Raw genomic sequence first — 26,157 nt, 5'->3', positions numbered from 1 at the left:
TAGAGAGGGAATAATGTGCATGCCTTCTGTATATATTCCAAAACAATTTATTGATATGGACATTGATACAAAACTAATAATTTCTCTATCAAAAGAATCAGATTCAAAACTGAAATTTTTAAAAGTACTTCCCGACCTGTATAATTGTCTTAATTCGGTCGGTTATTGTCTGAGCAGGAAGGAAAATAAAGCATTGCCCTGAGAAACGACAGCATGGCAAAACAGAGTGCTCACTGAACCAGAAACGGGAAAACGTGGGTTTGAATCCAAGTTCTATTACTTTCCAGCAACATAACCTTGGGAAATTCACTAAATACCTCGGTCTCATACTCTTCATCTCTAATACCGGAATAATACAGACACCTCACTCTCAGCACAATGAAGAGTTGAATATACCCAACAGAACATACCTAAGACACAGCAGGCAGTCAACGACTGTTAGCTGGATTTGAGTTCTGAATCTACCCTATGAAAGAGTCCCTCTGGGTGGTGGGGTGATGGACATTGGGGAGGGTGTGTGCTATGGTGAGTGCTGTGAAGTGTGTAAGCCTAACAATTCACAGACCTGTACCCCTGGGGCAAATAATACGTTAGATATAAAAAAATTTTAAAAATTTTTTTAAAAAAGAAAGATTTCCTCTTTCCTGAAGTTAGCAGTGCCTTCAACAAGTACCAGCAGTGCCGCCCCACTAGATGCATAAACACTCCTCACGTACACGTGCACATATACACAGAAACACACACACACATTCATGTACACTGGTATCACACGCCTGAGCTGCATTTATCTATGTATATGTCCCTAAGACTCAAGGAAGAAAACCCCTGAAAAAGCAAGATAAATATCTGAAGACATGAATCTCTTTTTTGGTCGCTAATAAACCCAGGTTGATATCAACCCTTTAGCAAAAAAAGAAAAAAAAATAAGAATAGGATTCCTACTGGAAAAAATGTTACCTAATCCAAGAAACCCCTTGACTTCTTGACAATCCACGAGACTTGCTACATCAAAATTTTTATATGATTCTTTTTTGTTAGTCATAATGAAAGGACTATAGACAAAGACAAAAACATTGACACAGGAGCTAAGCTCTACAGGGGAACACAAATTATCTCCAATCCTGTCACAAATTTGAGAACCTTTCAAGAGGATCATGTTACCGCCCAGCTCCAGCCCCTTACTGGTTGTCCACTAACTATAAATTACGAGCTAAACTGTTGACATATGCAGATTTTTGCTTGTCTCTCCAATAATTATTGTGTACAAAAAGAAATAGGTGAATAAATAAATACTATTTCACTTTCATGCTTTTTCCTATTTACATTTAGAGCTAATATAAAAAGAAGAAAACAGGCGCCTGGGTGGCTCTTTTGGTTAAGCCACTGCCTTCAGCTCAGGTCATGATCCTGGAGTCCTGGGATCGAGTCCCACTCGGGCTCTCTGCTCGGCAGGGACCCTGCTTCTCCCTCTGACCTTCTCCCCTCTCATGCTCTCTCTCTCTTTCAAACAAATAAATAAAATCCTTTTAAAAAATAAAAAGAAGAAAACATTGCTGCAAAGAATAAACATATATGTCTCAAGCCAAATCTGTGATTTCAAATTTGTAAACACTAATATTTAAGTCGCTGACTATAACTTGCTACTGAAGTTTAGTTCACAGTCGTCAGAAGTCAGATATACATGTAAAAACTAATTTATTGTGTTGCATATTTTCACTGAAGCCCTTTTTGTTTTTTTATTTTGCATGGAGAACATAAGACTTAATCCTGAAACCGTATTCTTAAATGTTGATCCTTTTGTGCTTTTACAGATTTAATCTGGAAGAATTGCAAGTCATTTTTCTATAGCCAAAATATTCATAATATAGTTTTCTGTGATTTCACATTTTAAAGTATCACAGAATAATAACACAGATTTAATAGTGAAGGGAGATTAACCTGACAAACATGAATGGAACAGGTAGGGGGGAGGAAAAAAAAGAGATTTTAAGTGGATGTCTTAGTCATTTCAAGGGTCAGTTTCATTCCAAATGATTAATGCCTCACTGTAGTGAAGTAGGTGACCTTACAAACATATAATTTGCAGATTATTTAAGTAAACACTTGACTCTCCTAGTGCCTGCATGTGTTTCAGAGGAATAATCTTTCTTCCTCGTTTTTCATGTTTTTCCTCGTTCTTCCCTTGTTTTCCTCTTTCTGCTCCTGGTGCTCCCTCCTTCTATTTTCACCCATAATCCGACATTTCCTCTCCAGTGAAGTATTTTGTATGCTGGTAACCATGAAAGTAATATCATTCAGATTTACTGCTCATGCTGTACCTAGGATTTTATTTCGATTTATTGTTACTTATCTATAATTCCTAACTGCCCTACAGTAACTGTCAAAAGGTGAAGGCCTGAATATTAACCCAGGGAGATGTTTGAAAGATGTAAATGAAAATATTTATGTAAGTCTCTCTCTCTCTCTCACACACACACACACCCTACTCTCCCTCCTAAACCTCTTACCTCATAAAAGAGCATCTGATGCCAAAGCTTGAACAGTGCATTAAAGGCTTAACTTCAGTATTAATAACTCAGATTTAAAACTCTTGACAATTAATTAAGATTAATGACAGAAGTCATCCCCTTTTCCTCAGTGTGACACTTCCTCCTATCCCTTCAATTTCTCATTCCTACAACAATTCCATGCTCATTTCAGGCTGTGAAAACCCACGGTCCTAAAACTTTGTTCCTGTTCTCTGTTGCCTTTTGTATCTGAGATTAACGAAGTAGACATTAGCAAATTTACAACCAACAGCTCAGACAGCTGGCCTACTTTAAGCAGTTAATGGAAAAGGAACTAATCTAGTTAAGAGCATAGGACTAGTTCATAAATCTGGATTCAGAGGACAGATAAAGCCATCACACCTCTTCTGGAGAGTATGAACTGAATTCAATCATCAGCCCTCTTCTCTCTGCTCAGAAGAGCCAGCATTTCTATGAACTGGACCAACAAGGTGCTCAGAGCTAGCATAAGCCACATACAGCTCTGCACAGAGATGATTATGGAAGAGACTGCCATTAATGTACGATGTCACTGGGACAAATACAGATCTAGCAAAACTCCAATCGCTGAAAACTCTTCTTGGATCAAATACTCAGCAACGACTAAATCTGATTTAGAAAAAGAGAAGAACAGGGGCACCTGGGTGGCTCAGAGGGTTAAGACTCTGCCTTCAGCTCAGGTCATGATCTCAGGGTCCTGGGATCGAGCCCCGCATCCGGCTCTCTGCTCAGCAGGGAGACTGCTTCCTCCTCTCTCTCTGCCTGCCTCTCTGCCTACTTGTGATCTCTCTGTCAAATAAATAAATAAAATCTTAAAAAAAAAAAGAGAGAGAGAGAGAGAGAGAAATACAACTGCAAACAACAACATACGAAACATATCCTGACAAGGAGAATTAATAAAAATGATAACCTTTTATCCATTCAGAATTCCACACAAAAGAAAATGGTGTCTTGTTTTTGTAACTCAGGAAATGTGCAATAGATTGAATTATAAATTAATTATCATCCAAAATGATAAATCTCAGCCCCAGATAAATAACACTTTTATATATCAGCATCCTCAGCCATATCTTTATAAGAAGTAACTCAAATTTATCAAATTTCAGAACCGCTCTGAAGTTTTAATTTTCTTAGTAGCTTAGTCTCAGGGGAAGAATCATGAACCTAAAATCCTAAGTCCTGATAACAAAAATTCTAAAGTGTACAAAGTCAAAATGATGTATCTCCTGAGAATCACTGGAGTTTAACACATATATTCCTCAATAGCTCATTGTTTTGCATTATAGTGAAATATTATGATTTGCTGGCCTAAGATTCTGTATGCAGAATTAGAAAGCTAACGTCTTGACCCTGTTCACTGAGTTGTGGGAACCATCGACTTAGATTCATCAGGTGAAGGGTAGAGGGAACAACGGCCAGAAAAGCTGTGTAGTAACTACGGTTTGGAAGCCATACGTAGAGACCTGGTAACAACAGGACACCCAAGAAGAAATTCATATAAGCTTTCAGTGGTAGTCCACAGAATTTAGGAGAGAGGAGGAATTGTCTAATGATGACAGCGAAGCAGCGCCCGTCCAGGTCCTCTCTGGAGAACAGTGACTTGTGAGACTAACAAGAGACCAAGGGTTAAACCTTAGGAGTCGACCAAAGTTAGGAGGAGGGAAAAGAGAGAGAAATGAATGATGTAGAGAAAGAAATCTGAGAGTAAACACTCTTAACCACAGATAGAGCCTTTATCTGTACACTATAGGTATAAATGTGCTATTTGAATTCTTTATTGAAATATGTTTTACGGATTTACTTTGTTAGATAAGCAAGGTAGGATATGATATATGACAAGATATCATGTGGATAATTGCATAACCATATAATCCTTGTGTGTATAGCCCATTCTCATTAGGGTAGATCTTAATGATATTTGAGTAAAATTTACTGAATTCATCATAAACTCTTCATTAAGATACCGTAAGTGTCAGGAAATGGCTCTAATAGAAGAATTTACTGTAAGCAGAAAACTGTGCTTGATTTAAGAAAAAAACTGTTTGAAATCTTTAATTTTGATCCAAAACAAAAATGTGCTTCGTACTAGAGAAGACTCTAAAATATAGGTATAATATAAATTATTTTCAGTATACTAACCTGCTAAGAAATATTATGGGACTCTAAAGTTTAGGAAATCAAATACATTTTTTTCCACATTCTTGAAGTGAAAAGACCTCTCTAAGGAGAGATAAGAGGTACATCAGAGAGTAAAATGGCTCTGAAATGGGAACAAGTTTGTAAAACCTATCTCAACTTCATTAATTTTAAAAAAGGAAGAAAGAAAAAAAAACTCAAGAAATTCCTTGGAACCCTTTGAAATAAAAGAGTCAATTTTTAATCCAGTCATATAATGGTAAACAAGTGAATGTCCACCAGTATTTCTGACACAATTTCTCTCAAAGTTTGAATAGTAAATCATTTTTACTCCATACCTCAAAGTTATATCAGTTACAAATTTCTCAGGTATTAGAGGTTGCAATTTGATTCTGTGCAGAAGTAATGGAAACTATAAAGATTACACAAAGCAATTTTAAAAAGGACTTACTTAGAGATTAAAAGTGTGTATTATAAAAATCCAAGTGTTTTATTTTATTTAGAAATAAAAATGAAAGATATTTAGCAAAAAAACACATTTATTTCTCTTTAAAGTATATATTTATATAAATTAGTTCATATAAATTCATTTTGAAGAATAAGGGAGCAATAAAAGCTTCCTACTCAAGCCAATTTCCTTAACTGAGTTACGAAGCTTTCCTTAAAGTAAACTTACAAATGGGGTTCTGGTAGACATGAAGGCACCATCATAATGTACTTTGTTAAAATAATAAACTGACTACAAAATTTAATGCATTTTTTTCCCCGTTGGCTTGGGTCCTTTGAGCTCTATATTGAAAACTGAATATTTAATATATGCAGAATAATATAGATTTTTGTAAATTGTTAGAAATTATAAAGTAATTTACTTAAATATATTTAATCTGCCATAATTAAAATTGTAAAAAGCTACACATAAAGTACTCAAAATGGTTAAAAAAAAGTCAAAAACTGTATCTGTGCTGACATTTCTGCTCCCAGTTGGATGATTTAATTGTTGTCCTCAAGATGTTCTACAGCAATCCTGTATATTAAGGCTAAGAAAATAATGTATTTAGCCCTGGGCAACCAATATTAAGTCTCAATATTTTTTGAAGTATTGTTTTAGTGTGCCAGAACTCACAGATGATTTTTTTAAAAAGCTTATTTCTAAGATCAGCACATTAATTTGAGAAGAGGGTATTTACACTAATATAGTAATTTTTGTCTCTTGACCTTCAAAAGCTGGTTGATCAATTTTAACCAAGAAATCTAACCAAGAAAATCTAACCTTGTAAGTCAATACATAGTATATGTATGAGGCCAGTAAATCCAAATTATGCCTGGCTTGGGGGATTAAGAAACCAATTAAGTATCCAGGTTCTATTTATATGTTGTTTGAAGAAATAAGTCTTTTTTTGTAATAATTTAAATTATTACAGTTCACATATTTTATATTTCACTTTAGGGAACCAAACTGAGTCAGTACTTTCGCCTGCTTTTATCCATAATTAAGAGACAGTTTTATTTAACCTAAGAAACAGTACCAAAAAGTAATCTATTTCATGAAATTATATTTTCCACTGAAACAGGCATTAGTTGATAACACACACACTGAGAAAATACATTCTACATGTATATACACAGATATATTTAGAGTAAACACACACACACACATATCCACACATACTCAGTGGGACTGCAGTAATAATGGCATGTCCATGTGTTATTCAAGTAAAATTTTATCTTTCAAATATTTATAAGCCAAAGCTAATTACTTCTACTAATTTAAACACGATATTTCAGGTATTTTAAGGGTGACCCAAACTATAAAGACAAAAGATAATCAGAATGAAAGATACTAGAGATAACACAAAGGCTAGAAAACTCTGACGGTAGTTTTTCCCAATCGTGTCAATCATAATTGGTTTCAACGATCATATAAAATTTCAGATCTCACAAAAATAAAAGGTAAGCAATCACTTGAGTTTAGAAAAAAAAAAGCTTGATATTTTCCTCTATTCTTTCATTCAAGAATTCAAAAAAGAAAAGGTTTGAAGCTACCAGGAACATTTTGTGTACACGAGGCCTCAATGACTCAGCCTAAAATAAAGGGTTTTCTTACAGCTCTTAAAAAATCGACTGCAAAGTCCAGCTACAGGACACAAAATATTAAGAAGTAAGCTAACACCTAAGTGTAAAAACGCACTCATTAGCAGCGGAAGTCCAAGCACTGAAAACATCTGAAATATCAAATCACTTGAGGGAAGGTTTCAATCTGTTCAGAAACACCCATGAGTGGTTTACATTTCGCAGATGTGATGGGGAACTTAAAGGCGGGGGGGCACACGACCTCTCCCACCAAAATGTGATTCAGTCTGAAGATGAAGTGTTTTAATAGCCCGGAGCGCTGGGTGATGGGGAACAGGCTAGACCTCACCCTGATCCTTGGGGGGTTAGGATCATGGAAGCAGCTGCCCTGGAAGACAGGTCGGTTTCTTCTGAACAGGAGAACTCAGCAGCAGGATGGGCAGCAAAGTGAGCATAAGCTAGAAGCAGAGATAGAAACAAGAGGGGCAGCCTTCATCATTTGCTGTTGAGGTTAGCAGATTTTTCTGGAGCCTTTTAAATGAACCTGTGCTTTGTTCTCAGATTTTTTTTTTTTTTTTGGTATAGATTTTTTAAAAACCAGAGGACAGACATTGGGTTCTGTCAAAATGACTTCATTTTTTAAAGCAGCTACCATCAATTTTTTTAAGATTATTCATTCATTCATTCATTCATTCATTCATTCATTTATTTATTTATTTATTTATTTATTTGACAGAGATCACAAGCAGACAGAGAAAGAGAGGAGGAAGCAGGCTCCCTGCTGAGCAGAGATGCCGTTGTGGGGCTGGATCCCAGGACCCTGGGATCATGACCTGGGAAGAAGGCAGAGGCTTTAACCCACTGAGCCACCCAGGCGCCCCTACCATCAGTCTTTTCAAAACCTGAAAATTCTATCTGCACAATTAATAAAAGTCCTCCCAACATAATAAATTCAGCTTAACTGGAAACTCACTACGCACTTCCGTCGCTCATTTCACCGCGGACTGATGAAAACTTGGCCGTCCTCTAGCATCTCCCCCCAGGCCGCCGTCCCCGGCTCCTCGCACAGCAAAGGACGCCTTTGCGTTAGCGCCCAGGAAGCCTGCAGGTGTCCCTCAGGTGAGGGCGCCTAAATTGTATTAAAACTACCAGTTTACATTAGCACAAACTATTATATCGCCGTACCCTGGAGCTTTGTCAGGCCCGTCCTGAAACGCATCCTCGTTCCCTCACGTGAGGGTGTGCGCAATCACGGGCTTTGCAGCATTCCCGCTAAGCGCACACACCCTGGAGCTCTTTTCTGGCTGCACCTCGGAGACAGAGTGGGAAACGCCCCAAAAAGAAAAGTGCGTGCCTGAACCTGCAATTCTGACTTCTGACTTAGAATTTTATTTTTAATATCCAAAAAGCCAATGGACTTTTCTAAATTTTGTTTTGCTAAAAATGTGCATCCATCTGAAAATCATCTCCTTTCACGTCCACGGGGTGAGAAGTCGCGACGCCGGTTTAAAAGCAGGAGTGGACCCACGGGAGGGCGTCAGCGCGGCCCCCGCCCTTCCGTCGCGGTGCACGAGTCTACGCGGCCCGCCGGGGCACGGGGCCGGCTGAAGGTGAGCGCAACCTCGGCGCAGCCCGGAAGCTCCCCGGAGATGTCACTGGTTCGTGGAACAGCTCCAAACCCGGGCTGCGCTTTCTTCCTCGCCGCCGCTCGGCTCTGCAGCCCCCGCCTTCGGGAGGAGCCGGCGCGCGTGGCGATGCATGATTTATCAACCACCTTGTTGTTGCACAACAAACGCCGCTTTGAAACGCGGGCGCGCCCCTGCCGCGCTCCGCAGCCCGTTTGATGCGCCCCTTCAAACGCGTCCGGGGCTCCGCGGCGGCGGCTGGCGCGGGGGCCGCAATCTGGACGCGCTGCCCCCCGCCCCCCCCGGACACGCGGCGGCAGATGCTGCGGCGCCGCGCGGTCTCCGGAGCGGCCCCGCGCCCGCGCCCCCCAGCGCCGCCGAGGCGGGCGCCGTCAGATCTCTGTTTGCGCCCAAGGCGAGGCGCGGAGTGCAGCTGCGTCCGCCCGCGCTCGCGCCTTTGGTGTCTCGGGCCTCCGGGCAGCGAGCGCGAGGCCAGGACGGCGCAGCCTCCGCGGACGGCCGTGCCAGCCGCCGCCGCCCGCACCCCCGCGCCCCGGGCCCGCGCGCCGAACCGCGCATGAGCCGGGGGTGGGGGGAGGGGGGGCGCGGCGCCGTCGGAGCGCATCCCCCACCCCGGAGGGAGCGGGCGGCGCAGTCGGAGGGCGGGCGGGGGCCGAACCGGGGGCCCAACCGAGCCCCGCGCGCCCACGTGCTCCTCGCACCGAACCCCCGAGAGGCAGCGCCCGCGGGACGCAGCTTCCAAGTAAGACACAGGACGGTTGTCCAGCGCCCCAGACGCGCCGTGGACCCGGCGCTGGCCCGGCCGCTGCGGAGCCTCAGCCCCAGCCTGGACACCGCCGTGTTGCGCGCGCTCCGCGGCCGCGGCTCGTCGGCCTCGTGTGTTTGGTTTTAAGAAAGACGATGACTGACTACGACTCCTTTAACAGTCACGAAGGACAAAACATTCTTGCTTATGTCTCGACAACACAAAGCAACTGCCTCCATTTCCAGCGACCAGAAAATTCCTGCAAAAGTCTCCCCTCGCTTCGGCACCGCTCAATTCGCTTCGGCACCGCACAATACGCTTCACACCCGCGCGCGGTTCTGCCGGCCCTTCCGACACGTGCAGGCCAGGGGCCCGGCACAGGCTCTGTGAGCTCGGGAAAACAGATGATTTGCAAAACTTTTTCACCCACTTACATGTTGATAAGAAAGTTTCTTTTAAAAAGACTGTCCTTGAATAGCTGATAACATCTGCCCACTGCACTACTCCATACGCGAAGACAAACGTTTGGCGGGGACCGAGGTCTCTAATCTAAGCTAATACAACACTACCTACCAATTTCCTAATATTTAATGGGAAAATTTAATGGAACAATAGGTTTGTGAAATAAAACTGATAAAGTTTGGAAGGACAATGATTATCCCTACTGTATATACCTATAGAGTACACACACACACACACACACACACACGAAACCGTTCATGACAGTCCTAGTAACCCAACTTATATTAAGTACTGATTGGTTTCATAAGAGTAAGGCTGAAGATAGGATTTTACCCTTCCATGCGCTACGGTATCCAATCACAGGTGAATACGATATCTAAAGCTATGTGAAAAATTCCTAGACCAGTTTTCCCAATGAGTGGTTCCACTCTGGGTTACCTAGAGTGTGCAACACAAAGAGCCAGAGAAGCGGAAACCGCTGCCACTTGGACATCTTAGTCTCCTAAACTGAAAATTTTCTCTATTCCATGTAATCCTAGGAGACAAACCAGGTCTACATATACTGAACTGGTGAAAAATCAGTCCATCTAATTTTTGAGGGCTTAACTAGCCACAGTAAGTAGAAGGTAATGATGACCCATGATCTTCTCATGCATAAACAAAGCGTTACCAAAGCAAATCATCCCATTTTAATGTCATACACCAAATGTACATCAAAATTAGCAGTGCAAAATAGGCTCTACATCCTGATTCTTTTTCTACCTCTGGGTCCTCTTTTTCTCACTAGGTAAATCACTCTGTTTCTCAAATGAAAGATACTCTAATGGCAAAAAGGTATTGGAATTTAGGAAATATTATTGCTCTTTTAAATCAAATTTGTGGGTGCTCACGAGTCCATAAAGATTATGCCTCTGCACCAGGCAACCGTGATTTTATATAAATGAGTAATTAAATATTACTTTTTTGGATGATATTATCTGACATATTTCAGTTCCTGTAAAGTCTTTTAAAGTTGACCAAGTTATTTACTAAGATTATGTGTCTTGAGTGGTGCAGATTTTGGGGAGACACAAGTATCACAGAGTCACGTGGCCACCATTGTCAGTAACAATATTTACTGTGCTCACGAGGATAAGAAAGAATAGAGCAACTGAAAGCTTCATTCATGCAAAAGAAGCCGAAAAGAAAATTAGCAGAGAATGTAAGAAATGCATAAACTGGTATAAAAATTAGCAAACCTGAAAATGAAAGCCAGCCTGCCCGCCTGCCCGCCTTCCTTCCTTCCATCTGTCCAACCATTCATCTATCCATCCATCCATCTTCATTTTTCCTATTTGTTTCTTCTGGAAAACATTCCCCACTAGGCCTTTCACTTTCTATTAGCCATAGTGGTCTGGTAATAAAAGATGCTCCTTCATACACCACCTGTGTCATCTCTACCTATTGTCCAAGCAAAGGATAAATGATCTGTGGAGAATTCTCAAACCGCACTTCCTAAATGGTTGGACTCAGATTTTTTTTTTTTTTTAAGATTTTATTTATTTGAGAGAGAGAGAGCATGAAAGGGGCGAGGGGCAGAGGGAGAAGCCAGCTCCCTGATGAGCAGAGGGCCTGATGTGGGACTTGATCCTGGGACTCCAGGATCATGACCTGAGCCGAAGGCAGTTGCTTAACCAACTGAGCCACCCAGGTTCCCATGGACTCAGATGTTTTTAAAATGACCCTCATTTCATAGAAGTAAAATTTTAAAGATTTGTATGTTTTTGTATGTGACGCACCAAGCTAAAATGTGTAACACTGAACATAACTTAGTTTGGCACTGCAAAATAGCTACTAATTTCATTGATCATTTCATCCTTAAAAAAACAGCCTATCGAACCTGACTGAACTTCAAGTCCTCTGAAGTTGAGGTGAATAAAGTTCACTCACTTCCGAGTTGGTGATCAGGAGGACGGTCAGGTTGACACACAATGAAATGATCCTGTTGTTCTTGCTAACAGTGTTGTGTCTGAACCAAACCTGTCCGCAGTTACATAAGAAAATGTCTTCAATTTTTCTTACACTGACAAAAAATAGTGCTAATATATTAAAGAAATCCTAACACTAGAGGAATTCTAGCCAAATTTCCATAAACAAAAAAACATCTAATAGGCTTCCTGGGTAGGAAAAATGTATACACATGTATGTGTGTGTATGCATTTTTTTAATGTGAGTTTATGTGTATCTCACCATGGCAGATTTCTAGGATGCTTTACAGTCTCCCCTTATCCACAGGCAATACACCCCAAGACCCCCAATAGATGCATGAAACCACAGACAGTACCGAATCCTATGTACACTATGTTCAAACCCATACATACACACCTATGATAAAATTTAATTTATAAATTAAGTGCAGTGAGAGATTAGCAAAAATGCCTAATAATAAAATAGAAAAATTACAGTGGTACACTGTAATGAAAGTTATGTAAATGTGGTCTTCCTCTCAAAATATTATTGTCCTGTACCTACCCTTCTTCTTGTGATGATGTGAGATGAGAAAATGTCTGTGTCACGAGAGGAAGTGAGATGAATGACGGAGTCATTGTGATATGCCATCAGGTTACTCTTGGCCCTCTGGCTGCATGTCAGAAGAAGGATTATCGGCCTCTGGGCCATGGCTGACTACAGGTGCCTGGAACTGTGGCTAAGGCAGGACTACCAAAAGACACTTTGATATATTTAAGAAATTAGCTTGCATCAGTGTTGAAAGCACAGAAACATATATTTATACCTGATGGAACAGGAGGCTCTGTCTGTTCCCTGGGCCTCACTGCCAGTAAACAGTAGAGAAAGACTCCAACGACTAATCCCAAGTCTGTCCTTCCCACTTGGGAAAGTGGCAAAACCTCAGAATGTGATGTCCGAGTCCGAGTCAAAGGCTGAAGCAATGAGCACGCTTATTGGAGTATGTGTAGGACAGACCAGAATGTGTACGTGTTCCTTGAGAAGGGACTCATGGTAAACCATGGCTCGAAGGTGTTTTCTAACAATAGATGATCATTTATTAAGCGCCCCATGTAATAGGAACTTGCACAAAACAATAATCTGTTCCTTCCCCAAGAGTAGGGAAAGCTTTAAGTTCTTTGTGATTGTTATTTCCCCACCTGTCATACTGACCCAAGCACTCTGCTCCTGGCCACCGCTCCCCACATACAAACCTCGTCGCCTTCCTGAGGCCGCATCAGGGAAACCCGGTCGTACTGCTGTCGCAGCAGCGCCCAGAGCGCATCCAGACGACCCTGGGGGAAGCAGGATTTGTAAATGCCGAGGGCACGTATTCGACCTCTAGTCACTAAATAAAGCACTAAAACGAAGACAGGAAAGTCTTATTCTCTCCTCTCATTTCTTCCCTAACCTAAACAAACAAAAATAAATGACAAAAACGAAGGTCCTTGCCAATGAGAAACAGTTAGTTGTCAGAATGGCTCATGAATGACAGCTGGACCCTTGGTCCTCCCTTACCTGGGGGTTGTGGGGGGCTAAGGAAGTCATCGCTTCTCTAGCTACAGTCTCTCAGTTAAGTCACAGAAAACTTAGACACTGACCTTAATTGGCGTGTACCACTTCGTCTGAGGAGCCTGGTATGTGGGTTTGGGCCGAGGTGGTCTCGGCCTGACAGGTTCCTCCACTTCTTCGGGAATCTTCACCACAGCGTTCTTGGCTTTCTCTAGCCTCGCACCTTCCTCAGTAGATCCTTTATCGCCCCAACGAACCTTTAAAACAAAGGGAAGATACTTGTACCAGACGTCGAGTGTCCTGGAAGAACACATTTAGCAGATGGTCCTCGGGTTCACCATCTTGGAGTGAAGAGATGCGTAGCACCAACTCTAACTTCCTCCTCTTCTGGGACTTCGTTAGGTCTGTTCCCCGTCTAGCTAAACACATACTGTATGCACTGATGGCCGTGGGAGAAGGGATGATGACGGGCAGTGACTATGTGACAACTGCATTTAATCCGTACCCAAAAAATGCGATGAGATAGACACTACGGATACTCTAGTTTCTTCCTTCCAGTTGAGGAAACCAAGACACAGAAAGGTTAAGTGATGTGCCCAAAGCCACACAGCCAGCAAGTAACAGGGCAGGGATGTGAACCTAAAATAAGTCAATAAGTTTCAAATAGGCTTGAATTCTACAAGCGTACCTTATTAGTATTTCACAAATGTATTTTATACAAAGGAGTAAATTGTTCCAAACTTTTCATCAAACTTTCATCAACATACAGTCGAAAAGTATGACTGAAACATTTAGCCTTTGGAAGTAAAAAAGGTTTTGTGATTTTTCTTTACTTTTGTAAACTCGACTTTGTGAAGTAGCTTTCAGTCTTTAGTTCTGAGCTCGCCTTAGTATGGTTATTCGACGTACCAGCTTTTCCTTGAGGAAGGCAAATCTGAAAAGGCTCTGCACTGAGAAGAAAAATTCAGGGGCACTAGAGAATGCCACAAATTTTAGGGTATTTCCTAAAATTTAGGGTATTTCCACAAATTTTAGGGTATTTCCTTCTCTATAGAGTCTAATTATATATGTATAATTAGAGTCTAAAAATATATTAATTATATATTAATTAGACTCTAATTATATATATGTATAATTTTATATAAACTAATTATATATAAACTATAGAGTCAAATTATTGTTTTCCTTATTCTTCAATGAACAGGAATTAAGAGCAAAATATGAGCTAAGCTTTATCTCCTTATAGGCATGGTATTGGCTCTGACCCCTAGAGAAAGACATCAGCCAGCCAGGAGCATGGAGAAGGCCTACACAAGCCAAGGACGTTCACAGAGATGACAAAGATGAGGTAAGTGAAACTCTGCAAAGAAATACAAACACCTGTCCAGGACACAGTGACTCACCAGAATTAAGTGATTTCCACAAAGCAAAAAAAGGAAAAGGAAAGGAAAGGAAAGGAAAAAAAAACCTGAATACTTTGTAAAGCATTTTAATGACCTGAGTTCGTGGTTAGGGATACAATGATTACTGTCCACAGAAAGAACTACCCAAGGTTTCTTGATAAGGCTTACTTAGATGTTTTTACCCTTTTTACTACAATTTTAGAATAGGCTTTCAAACTCAAGTGGACCCTGTTGAGTCATTAAAATGTACCTGCATCTTTCAGTGTGATCAGTGGTACTAGAATGTTTTTTATGAGGTTGTTAAAATTGTTTTAAACACCATTAAACCTTGAGAGCTAGCTAGTTGGCTTTCTTTCCAGAGCAATGACCTTCTCTTTCAAATCACAGTGTCTTCATCTAGATAAACTGAAACTTAGGAAAGCTTTAGATATGGTTAATCTGAGCTAAAAAACTCTAAAACCAGGATATATACACATATATACATATATATGTAGACATACATATATATACATGTAGACATATGTATGTATGTATGTGTATATATCCTGGCGGTTGTGAAGTCTCAGTTTTAAGGGAAAAAACAAAAAGCAAAAAAAGATACACAGTTAACTCACCAAATAAATGTCGCAACTCAGAAAAGTAATTCAGAATAAAAATGTAAGTAGATAAATGTTACATCTATTTAGAAATTATGGATGTAACATATACAGTGTCCCAGCCTAGCCTTCACAGCTGCTACTGTAGAGCTAAGGGCAATCATAGTCTTCCTCCAAGAATCACTGGAACAATTCTCAGATAAAGAACACCAAAGTGGCTGACCTGGAGTTCTATTTTTTTTTTTTTTTAAGATTTTTATTTACTTATTTGAGAAAGAAAGCCAAGGCAGAGGGAGGGCAGAGGGAGATGGAGACTTCTCATTGAGCGGGGAGCCCGACAGAGGGCTCAATCCCAGGACTCTGAGATCATGACCTGAGCCGAAGTCAGACACTTAACCCACTGAACCACCCAGGTGCCCGTGACCCGGAGCTCTGACTCAGCATTATTTTTAGAGACTCACCTCTGAAACACTGTTGCTGAGGCCTAAAGAAAACTCATTAATTAAATCCTTAGTGTTAGTTCATGAAGTAGCTGGTCATCCAAATCACCATCATCACAAACAACCCAATAAATAATTCTCACTCAATCCTAAAGTCTAAAATTAGGAAATATTTTGTGGATTTTTCCTAAAACTCTCAAAAGCAATTACAGGCATACCTCAGAGATACTGCGGGTTCAGTTCCAGACACAACAATAAAGCAAACGGCGTATAATAAATGAGGCAAATGAATGTTTTGGTTTCCCAGTGCATGATAAGTATTAATGTTTACACTACACTGTAGTCCATTAAGTGTGCAATAGCCTTAGGTCTAAAAAAAACCAATGTACATACCTTAATTAAAAAATACTTTATTTCTAAAAATTTCTAAGCATCATCTGAGCTTTTAGCAAGTGGTAATCACTGATCACAGACCATCATAACAAATAATAATAATGAAAAATTTGAAATATTGCAAGAATTACCAAGATGTGACACAAAGACACAAAGTGAGCAAATTCCGTTGGAAAAATGACGCTGATAGACTTGCTCAGTGCAGAGTTGCCACAAACCTTCAATTTGTAAAAATAACACAGTATCTGCGCAATAAAGCAGAGTTCAGTAAAACAGGGTATGCCTGTAAACATACATACGTTCATATGTATACATTTTATTTTATTTTATTTTAAAGATTTTATTTATTTATCTGACAGAGAGAGATCACAAGTAGGCAGAGAGGCAGGCAGAGAGAGAGGAGGAGCAGAGAGCCCGATGCGGGGCTCGATCCCAGGACCCTGAGATCATGACCTGAGCCGAAGGCAGTGGCTTAACCCACTGAGCCACCCAGGCGCCCCTGTATACATTTTAATATTTTAGCTTAAGCACATGGAGATAGTCAAAAAGGACAAAAAAGAATAAATTGCTAAAAAAAGAAGTATTAGCAGAATTAATATACCTGGCTTTTTTACTATGGAAAAAAACAAAACAAAACAAAACAAAAAACCAAAGTGCAAGCTTGATAGCTAAATTCTTCCAACTCTACTTGGCTTTCATAATAAACAATAAAATTCCATAATTTCCAGAGAATATTTGGATGACTAGGAGGTTGTATCATAAAGGAGCAATTTCAGATTTGAGAAAAGAAACAAAAACGGTTTCACGCTGAATTGGCAGAAACACACATTTGAAGTCATTAGGTATTGTGGATCAGTTATGCTAACAGCTGTTATTAACATCAGCTCAGTTCCAGCTTTCTGCAAATTGCCATTACCAGAGCATTTAAATATTTAATTTAAAGGAGGAGTAAGAAAAAAAAAAATCTATGTAAAATCCCTCTCCTGGCTTAAAATAACATTAGTTACAAAGATTTGTTCTGTAATTCAGATGCACACATAATTTCAATAATTCCATTTATTTTCCCCAGGTAAGGGTATTTTTTTAAGGAAATACTTTCCAAGTTTAAATAGGCATGATTTAAAAATAGATTATGTTTTCTATTTTCCCGAAGTTTAAATAAGATCAGATTTGAGAGAGCTTAATGATGCTTAATTCTCGATTCAATTTTTATTGTGTATCTTTATGTATTGTCTCCCCTTTGTAATGTTCACATTTACTTTCTCATTTTTCGCTCATCCCCATTCCATCTCATTTGATGGAATACCACATGCAACGTAGCTAAAACTGTCCAAAGCTAAAATGCACCCCAGTTTATTAAAAGTGGATGAGTCCTTTTCATAAATTTTCTGAAACTGAAAAGGACTGGCAATGTAATTTCACATATTAAGAATTAGTAACTCTTGAAATTTGAAATGTGAGTTACTCAGGAATGTGCATGAGTCCTTGGCTTTCTTGACCATAAACTGCATTATTCCTTTTAACTCAGGACCACTTCAGGAGCTCGTGGGTATGCTTTTCTTTAGAAAGAGATCGCAATCTACAATACACTGGAAAATCTGGCATAATTCCTAGTGTTTTCAGCAAAAACATTATTCATTTAAGGCTCATTTACTAACAAATCCTTGTCTCACTGTCATGTGGTAATTTAAATGTGTAGATTTCAAAATGGAATTAAATTTATTATTCTGAATATAAAGTAGTGCACACTCATCGTCAAAAGAGGAAAAAATAGGGAAATACATAGCACAAATTGAAAATTACTCCTTCCAGAGAAAACTGCTAACATTTTGTAGTATAGCTTGTCAAACCTTTTTTCCCCTTGGTTATAGGTTTTATACACACATTTTGGAATGAGGTGAAATAAATTAAAAATAAGTTGGGAAGGGCGGTATTTAGATGTCCGTAGATAACTCTTGTATTTACAAGTTTTTCATGCACGTTAGATTATCTAATCTAGTATTTCCCCACCCCTCCAGCCTAGAATGACACAACAAAGGGGAAGCAGGCGGAAAATCACCTTGGCACCTTGCTTGACCAACAAGAGCTAGCCTAGCCACGTGCTCCGGGACTGTTTGATACTCTCAATCACCCACATGCGAACGCATACGCACTATCTTCTCCGAGAGACAAATGTGATAGCTTCTAGCACCTGCTTTTTCCGTGGCTTCTCAGCAGTGGGGTACCAGTCTCAGAGAATATTTCAGCAATAAAGTGCATGCTATTTTAGGGAAAATGTGCTTTATCTTAAGATCTAATGTGGTCAGGAAAGTGAGAATCACTATCAGATGACTTGAATAACTACTTTGGGAAATGACAACCATGTGAAATAGGTCTGAGCTCCTTCAGAAGAACACTGAAATTTATTCCGAAAAGGGGAAACTCTCCTTGGGAATCTGAATTTTACTGAAATGTAGAAAAAAGAGGATATTGCAACAGTTGTGAGGTGGTTAATTAGCTCACTGATTTTTGCTGGCAGTAAAAGGACAAAGCCCATATGATGGGAGAAGACATGGGAAGTGACGGCAGAACACATGAAAGTCCTTCTTACCAAGAAGTAAAGGGTAATTATTAATAATTATATTATAATAATAAGAAGAAAGAGAAGCCAGGATCTGTGTTTAATGATAAAATCAGCCTATCAATGAGAAAATTCTCCAGCTGATCCTTGAGGTGGGATGCTGGTCTGTCCACGCTGTGGTTTAGGGTTGGCTCAGTGCTGGCAGTAAGTGCTTATTATTAATTAATCCATCACTTTGAAAACTGTTTCTGTGGTGGTAAGAAGACCTCGTTTCATCTTTAAACTACAATATTAAAGTTCAATTTTAATCCATACTTTGAGCCAGTCTACAAGTTCAATATATTCTAAAATGATATTTAGAATTAATTACGATTGTTCGTAAGTGCTAAGTTAAAGCTATTTAAGAAATGCCTTAAATGTGCTTCCTTTACATCTGTGATAAGGTCATACCCACACCACCGAATATTTTAATATTTTTATCCCTAAATAGCACGTAACTATTGGATCTTTTCAAAGACAAGCACTGTTGCTACTCCAAGTGCTGGCTTCTACAAAGTTGATAATGTCTGCAGTAATTTTTTCCAAAATAGTGAGAAAAACCCTAACTTTGTTTTGCCCTTTAGAGTTCAAACATCTTATCAATGCATTTCTTTGACTAATGAGGTCACTTCTTCTTGAACCGTTCTGAAATGGCCAGGATGCTTCCATAGAAAAAAAAATTATCCAAAAAAGACCCAGTGTTAAATAAAATTGAATGGTATTATTAAATTCTGAAAAGCACAGTTTCCATGGCTTAATAGTTCTAGAATTACACATTCCAGATTAGCAGCTTTTTTTTTTTTTTTTTTAAAGGTACCAACCTCCATTCTTTTAATTCCTCCAACCCCTCGACCGCCATAGTAAGAGGCATCCACAGTGGGCCATTTCTTGGTAGGCAGAGGTTCCTCTTCCTCCTACGGAGATGCAAGTTTTTAAAAGTGGGTTTAATTAATTTCTTAAAATGCTGTTTAGTCAGAATGAACACACATTTAAACACTTTTCTGAATAATGCCATTGATAAGGAAGAAATGGAGTAACCATTATATACGTGGCGTCTGGGTCCACTTGGGCTTCCATGCATAAATTTCAAGTGGAGTTCGACAGAATGGAAGGTTCCTGCCCTTCCGATTTTAGGAATCTCCCTTAACTCACCAGACTACCCCAAGTTGTTCCTTAACTATGAGCAGCGCCATTTGTTTTTTCCCAATTTTATTTGTTACTTCAAACTTAAAAAGGTAAGACATTAAACTTCAGACAGCTTTCAAAAATCATTTAAAGCAGCAACATAAACATTAAGTTAAATGGCGAAATTGGTACTAAAAAGATAGGCAGTTGGGAAGTTTCGAAAGTGCACTACTTCCATATTTCACATTGCTAACACAATTTTGGCTAACAAATAGAGTGATATAAAAGTAATGACCATTTTGAAGAAAGGATGAACACCTTTAAACTCCCTAACTTTTTATAAATAAAGTAAATAATATCAGGACCACTGATATACTGACAAAGTAAAGTATATCTCTGCGCCCTACTGAGTCTCACGGCCGGTCTATATTTATCTGTCTTTGAAGGTCCTATCCCTCTAGCACATGCAAGAAAACACAAGAAGATGAAAAATGCCAATTAATTTTCATAAATTCAAAAGTCAGTACATAGGTATCGTAGTTATCCAGCAACAAGGTAACTGATAAACTCGGGGATGATATCCAAGTATAGAAAAAAATCCACATCACTCATTAGGTGCTTATTTACCTCTTTTGGTGCAGGAGGTGGTGGTCGAGGAGGATCCTTGATAACCTGTCCGGGGGGAAAAAAAAAAGGTAAAAACTTTGGTGGCATGGCAAGGAGACAGCAAAGACGTGTAAAAATAACTTGATTAGTAACACACTGTGGTAGCCAAAGCTGTCCCCAGTGAACTTTGCCTTTCAATGGCTACGCCTCTTCCTTGGAATACAGGCTCACCTGTAACTAGATTTTGACTAACTAGCAGGAGGTAGATGTGGCACCATGTGACTTCTGCAGCTGGTCAAAAGAAGCTTTTCCACTTCCCTCACCATCCTTGGGACACTCACCCTGGAGGCTGCTGTCATGCCAGAAGTCCACCCTGCGACCATCGGGTTGGGAGGAGGAAGAAACCCGGGATAACCTTACGGAAAGGCTGGGTAATGAGGGGTGCCTGGCCAGCTCCCCGCTATGTCAGCCATCCCGGCCGACGTGCCAAACATGGCTCTCTTGGACCTGGAGGCCTGTTGAGCCCCGCTGGCCCCAGCAATCACACGAGAGAACCCCAGGGAGAGGACCTCCTGCTGAGCCGGTCTCCACAGAACCATGAAGACGCTAAATTGTCGAAAGCACTAGGTTGTGGAACCACCTGACAATTCACGAAACACCTTCATTCATTCATTTTATCTTCATGCCACAGACGTTCCTGCCTTCGGTTTTCAGGTGAGTAACAAGCACAGAGATTGTCAAATACCTTGCACGAGGTTCACTAAACAGTTCCTCTAACGTCAAAATGCAAACATTTTCCACTAGATTATGGTATGTCCCCTCAAACACAGCAGGAATTTTCTACTGAAATCCTCCTTCTAAGACTCATTGACTTTGTCATAAATTTACGACGCACAAGTTAACCTGCTTTGCAAGAGATGCAGGGAAATTAACCTCTCTCTCTCCCCACCTGTGAGTCTAGAAGCAAATCGACTTTTTAACCGAGATGCCCTTTCTATAAATCATTACTCAATATATTCTTTCATGAAATTGTATATGGCTGATTCTCTATGTGAGAGGAATGAAGCCTGAGATCAAATCTAAGTGACCTCTACCAGCACTGGGGTAGCTTAACCTTTCACACCATCATGATATAAAATTATTAATCAGGGGTGCCTGTGTGGTTCAGTCAGTTAAACATCCGACTTGATTTCAGCTCAGGTCATTAGGTTAGGTTTGTGGGCCTTGGGCTCTGTGCTGGACATGAAGCCTGCTTGAAATCTCTCTCCCTCTTCTCCCTCTGCCGTCCCCCCAACTAAAAAAAAAAAAAAGGTAAAAGAAAATTAATGGCCAAGTGCCAATGGCTCTGATAATTCAAGTACAAATCCAAGTCTCTAGCCTAAGAAGAAAAATTATTTGAAAATACGAACTGTTTCACTTTAAGGTCAAATGTTTCAATTATTTTTTTTAAATTTCAAAAGTTTAAAACTAGTAATTTTGAAACTGAGCATCATCAAAGAATTATTATTACTATTCAGGTATATTACTATAATCATGGATATGTTTTTATTTTTCATTTTTTTAAAGATTATTTACATATTTATTAAAGATTTTATTTATTTATTTGACAGAGAGAGACACAGCAAGAGAGGCACCACAGTAGAGAGAGTGGGAGAGGGAGAAGCATGCTTCCCGCGGAGCAGGGAGCCCAATGTGGGACTTGATCCCAGGACTCTGGGATCATGACCTGAGCCAAAGCCAGACGCTTAAAGACTGAGCCACCCAGGTGCCCAGATTTTTTATTTATTTATTTATCTGACAGACAGAGATCACAAGTAGGCAGAGAGGCAGGCAGAGAGAGAGAGGCGGGGCGGGGCGAAAGCAGGCTCCCTGCTGAGCAGAGAGCCTGATGCGGGGCTCGATCCCAGGACACTGGGAATCATGACCTGAGCTGAAGACAGAGGCTTTAACCCACTGAGCCACCCAGGCGCCCCTTTATTTCTTATTTTTTAACTATATATATATATAGTTAGAGTTATAAAGTTATAGTTATATATATAGTTATATATAAAATATATACATATAACATATATATTTTAACATATAGTATAATACTGGTTTCAGGAGCAGAATTTAGTGATTCATTGCTTACATATAATACCCGGTGCTCACCCCAAGTGCCCTCCTTAATACCTATCACCTAATTAGCCCATTCCCCAACCTACCTCCTTTCCAACAACCCTCAGTTTGTTCTCTGTTTTTAGGAATCTCTTATGGTTTGCCTCCCTCTCTGTTTTTAATCTTAATTTCCATCCCTTCCTCTATGTTCATCCATTTTGTTTCTTAATTCTACATATAAGTGAAATCATATGAATTTGTCTTTCTTTGACTGACTTATTTTCCCTTAGCATAATGCATTCTAGTTCCATCCACATTGTTGCAAATGGCAAGATTTCATTCTTTTTGATGGGTAATATTCCTGTGTGTGTGTGTGTGTGTGTGTGTGTGTGTGTGTGTGTGTGTGTATTTATGGGTTCTTTATTCTGTTCTATTGATTTATGTGTCTGTTTTGTGCCATACTGTCTTGATGATTATAGCTTAAGTTCAGGAACTGTGATGCCTCCGCTTTGCTTTTTTTTTCATATCACTTTGGCTACTCAGGGTCTTTTCTGGTTCCATACAAATTTTAGAATTACTTGTTCTAGCTCTGTGGGAAAAAAAAGGTGGTGTTTTTTCATAGGGATTGCTTTGAATATGTAGATTGCTTTGAGTAGTATAGACATTTTAACAATATTTGTTCTTCCAATCTAAGAATGTGGAATGTTTGTTCATTTCTTTGTGTCCTCAGTTTCTTTCAAAGTGTTCTATAGTTTTCAACATACAGGTCTTTTGCCTCTTTGGTCAGGTTTATTCCTAGGTATCTTGTGCTTTTTGATGCAGTTGCAAATGGGATCAATTCCTTGATTTCTCTATTGCTGCTTCATTATTTGTATATAGGAATGCAACAAATTTCATTACATTGATTTTATATCCTGCAACTTTGCTGAATTCATGTATCACTTCTAGCAATTTTTTGATGGGAACTTTCAGGTTTTCTAAATAGAGTATCATGTCATCTGCAAATAGTGAAAGTTTGACTTCTTCCTTGCCAATATGGATGCCTTTTCTTTCTTTTTATTGTGTGATTGCTGAGGCAAGGACTTTCAGTATTACACTGAATAACAGTGGTGAGAGTGGACATCCCTGTTGTGTTCCTGACCTTAGTGGAGAAGCTCTCAGTTTTCCCCAATCAGGATGATATTAGATGTGGATCTTTTGTATATGGCCTTTAATGATGTTGAGGTATGTTCCTTCTATCCCTACATTCTTAAGGGTTTTATCATGAAAAGATCCTGTACTTTGTCAAATGCTTTTTCTGCATCTGTTGAGTGGATCAAATGGTTTTCATCCCTTTATTAATGTGGTGTATCATGTTGTTTGACTTGTGGATATTGAACCACGCTGCAGTCTAGGAATAAATCCCACTTGATCATGGTGAATAATCTGTTTAATGTACTGTTGGATTTGATTAGCTAATATCTTGAAAACTTTTGCAACCATGTTCACCAGGGATATTGGTCTGTAATTCTTTTTGGTGGGGTCTTTGTCTGGTTTTGGAATCAAGGTAATGCTGGCCCCATAGAATGAATATGGAAGTTTTCCTTCCATTTCTATTTTTTGGAACAGCTTCAGAAGAAAAGGTATTAATTTTTTAAATGTTTGGTAGAATTCCCCCTGGGAAGTCCTCTGGCCCTGGGCTCTCTTCTATTGGGAGATTTTTGATTACTGCTTCAATTTCTTTGCTGGTTATGGGTCTGCTCAGATTTTCTATTTCTTCCTGTTTCAGGTTGGTAGTTTATATGTTTCTAGGAATTTATCCATTTCTTCCAGATTGCCCAATTTGTTGCCATATAATTGCTCATAATATTCTCTTATAATTGTATTTCTGTGGTGTTGGTTGTGATCTCTCCTCTTTCATTCATGATTTTATTTATTTGGGTCCTTTCTCTTTTCTTTTTTGTAAGTCTGGTTAGGGGGTTATTAACTTTGTTAATTCTTTCAAAGAACCAGCTCCAAGTTTCACTGATCTGTTTTGCTGTTGGTTTTGTTTTGTTTTCCTACAGCATTTATTTCTGCTTTAATCTTAATTCTTTTCCTTCTTCTGCTGGTTTCAGGTTTTATTTGATGTTCTTTTTCCAGCTCCTTTAGGTATAAGGTTGGGTTCTGCCATTTGAGACTTCTTGATTCCTGAGTATATTGCTATATACTTCCCTCTTGTGACTGCCTTTGCTGCATCCCAAAGGTTTTAGACTGCTGTGTTTTCACTTTCATTTGATTCCATGTATTTTTTTTTACACTTCTTTAATTTCCTGGTTGACCCATTCATTCTTTGGTAAGATGTTCTTTAACCTCCAATGTATTTGTGGTCTTTCCAAATTTCTTCTTGTGGTTGACTTCAAGTTTCATAGCATTGTCATCTGAAAGTATTCATGGTATGATCTCAGTCTTTTTGTATTGGTTGAGACCTGATGTGACCCAGTATGCAATCTGTTCTATAGACTATTCCATATGCCCTCAGAAAGAATGTATATTCTGCTGTTTTAGGATAAAATGTTCTGAATATGTCTTTTAAGTCCATCTGGTCCAGTGCATCATTCAAAGCCATTGTTTCCTTGTTGATCTTCTGCTTATATTATCTGTCCATTACTGTAAGTGGGGTGTTAAAGTCCCCTACTGTTATTGTATTATTATCAATTAGTTTCTTTGAGTTTGTTATTAATTTATTTATATATCTGGCTGCTCCCAAGTTGGGGGCATAAATATTTACAATTGTTAGATCGTCTTGTTGGATAAACATCTTTCTTATGATATAGTGTCCTTCTTCATCTCTTATTACAGTCTTTAGTTTAAAGTCTAGTTTGTCTGATTAAGTATGGCTACTCCAGCTTTCTCCTGGTGTCCGTTAGCATGCCAGAAGGTTCTCCACCCCATTGTATTCAATCTGAAGATGTCTTTGGGTCTAAAACGAGTCTCTTGTAAGTTGCTTATCAATGGGTCTGGGTTTTTTTAAATCCATTCTGATACTCTATGTCTTTTAAAGAGGACTGAGTCCATTTACATTCAGAGTCATTATTAATAGGTACAAATTTAGTTCCATTGTATTACCTATAAAGTCACTATTCTGTAGATTATCTCTGTTCCTTTTTAGTCTTTGTTGCTTTTGGTCTCTCCTTGCAATGGATATTGTTTGTAAAAGACTGCTTTTTTAAAAATTATATACTTCTGATATTTCACTAAAATAATCTGGGGTGGGTTAAGTGGAGAGGATTATAAATGAAATAAGATCAGCCATAAATTAAAATCACTGAAGCTGAATGAAAGAAACAGGAGGGAATTCATTATTTTAGACTTTCTCTTTGTATGTTTCAAATTTTCCACAGTGAAAAGTTTTTAAAATGTAATGTTATTTATAAAGCTTAGAGAACTCTTAATTTTCTTTATGTATAAAATCTTCATTGTTCAAATTTTAGTTTGCCTCTAAATCTCAAATAGATATAATCTCTACAAAGACGTGACTAGACATCTAGTCATTTGTTAGACTAGACGTTCAGACATTTAGCTAGACTGAACCTCTAACTCATTCAAAAATTTGAATGCTACAAAAAATGCAGCTATTTCTATTCAGACTTTTTAATTAATTCAATTTTATTTTACCAAAAAACATAAAATTTCCCTTCTTTTTAGTAATTTAAAAAGATAAAAGCTCTGTGGATTTTTATAATTAGCCCAGAAATAAATGCCAGTGGAGGCTTAAGATTTAAAATAATGTTGTAGTAAAATAAAATAAAGTTAAGATGATCAAGCTACAGGTAC

The 26,157-nt window shown here is 39.1% G+C and overlaps 1 protein-coding gene across 1 annotated transcript in view; it reads right to left on the bottom strand.

Moving 5' to 3' along the window:
- LOC111149195 (anthrax toxin receptor 2) overlaps positions 1 to 26,157 on the bottom strand; it is a 147,238-nt gene that overhangs the window by 42,286 nt on the left and 78,795 nt on the right. Inside the window, exons 13-16 of the mRNA XM_022506140.1 lie at positions 20,287 to 20,331; positions 19,356 to 19,448; positions 13,193 to 13,360; positions 12,806 to 12,886 (exon numbers count right to left, since the gene is read on the bottom strand). Of these exons, the coding sequence (XP_022361848.1) occupies positions 12,806 to 12,886; positions 13,193 to 13,360; positions 19,356 to 19,448; positions 20,287 to 20,331 (387 nt within the window). The remainder of the gene's footprint in view (positions 1 to 12,805; positions 12,887 to 13,192; positions 13,361 to 19,355; positions 19,449 to 20,286; positions 20,332 to 26,157) is intronic.

This window comes from Enhydra lutris, unplaced genomic scaffold (genome assembly GCF_002288905.1).
Source record: "Enhydra lutris kenyoni isolate GAN:26980312 unplaced genomic scaffold, ASM228890v2 scaffoldscaffold21, whole genome shotgun sequence".
NCBI classification, from domain to species: Eukaryota; Metazoa; Chordata; class Mammalia; order Carnivora; family Mustelidae; genus Enhydra; species Enhydra lutris.
Note: the sequence above shows the minus strand (reverse complement) of the source record. Positions and strands in the feature narration are given on the sequence as shown.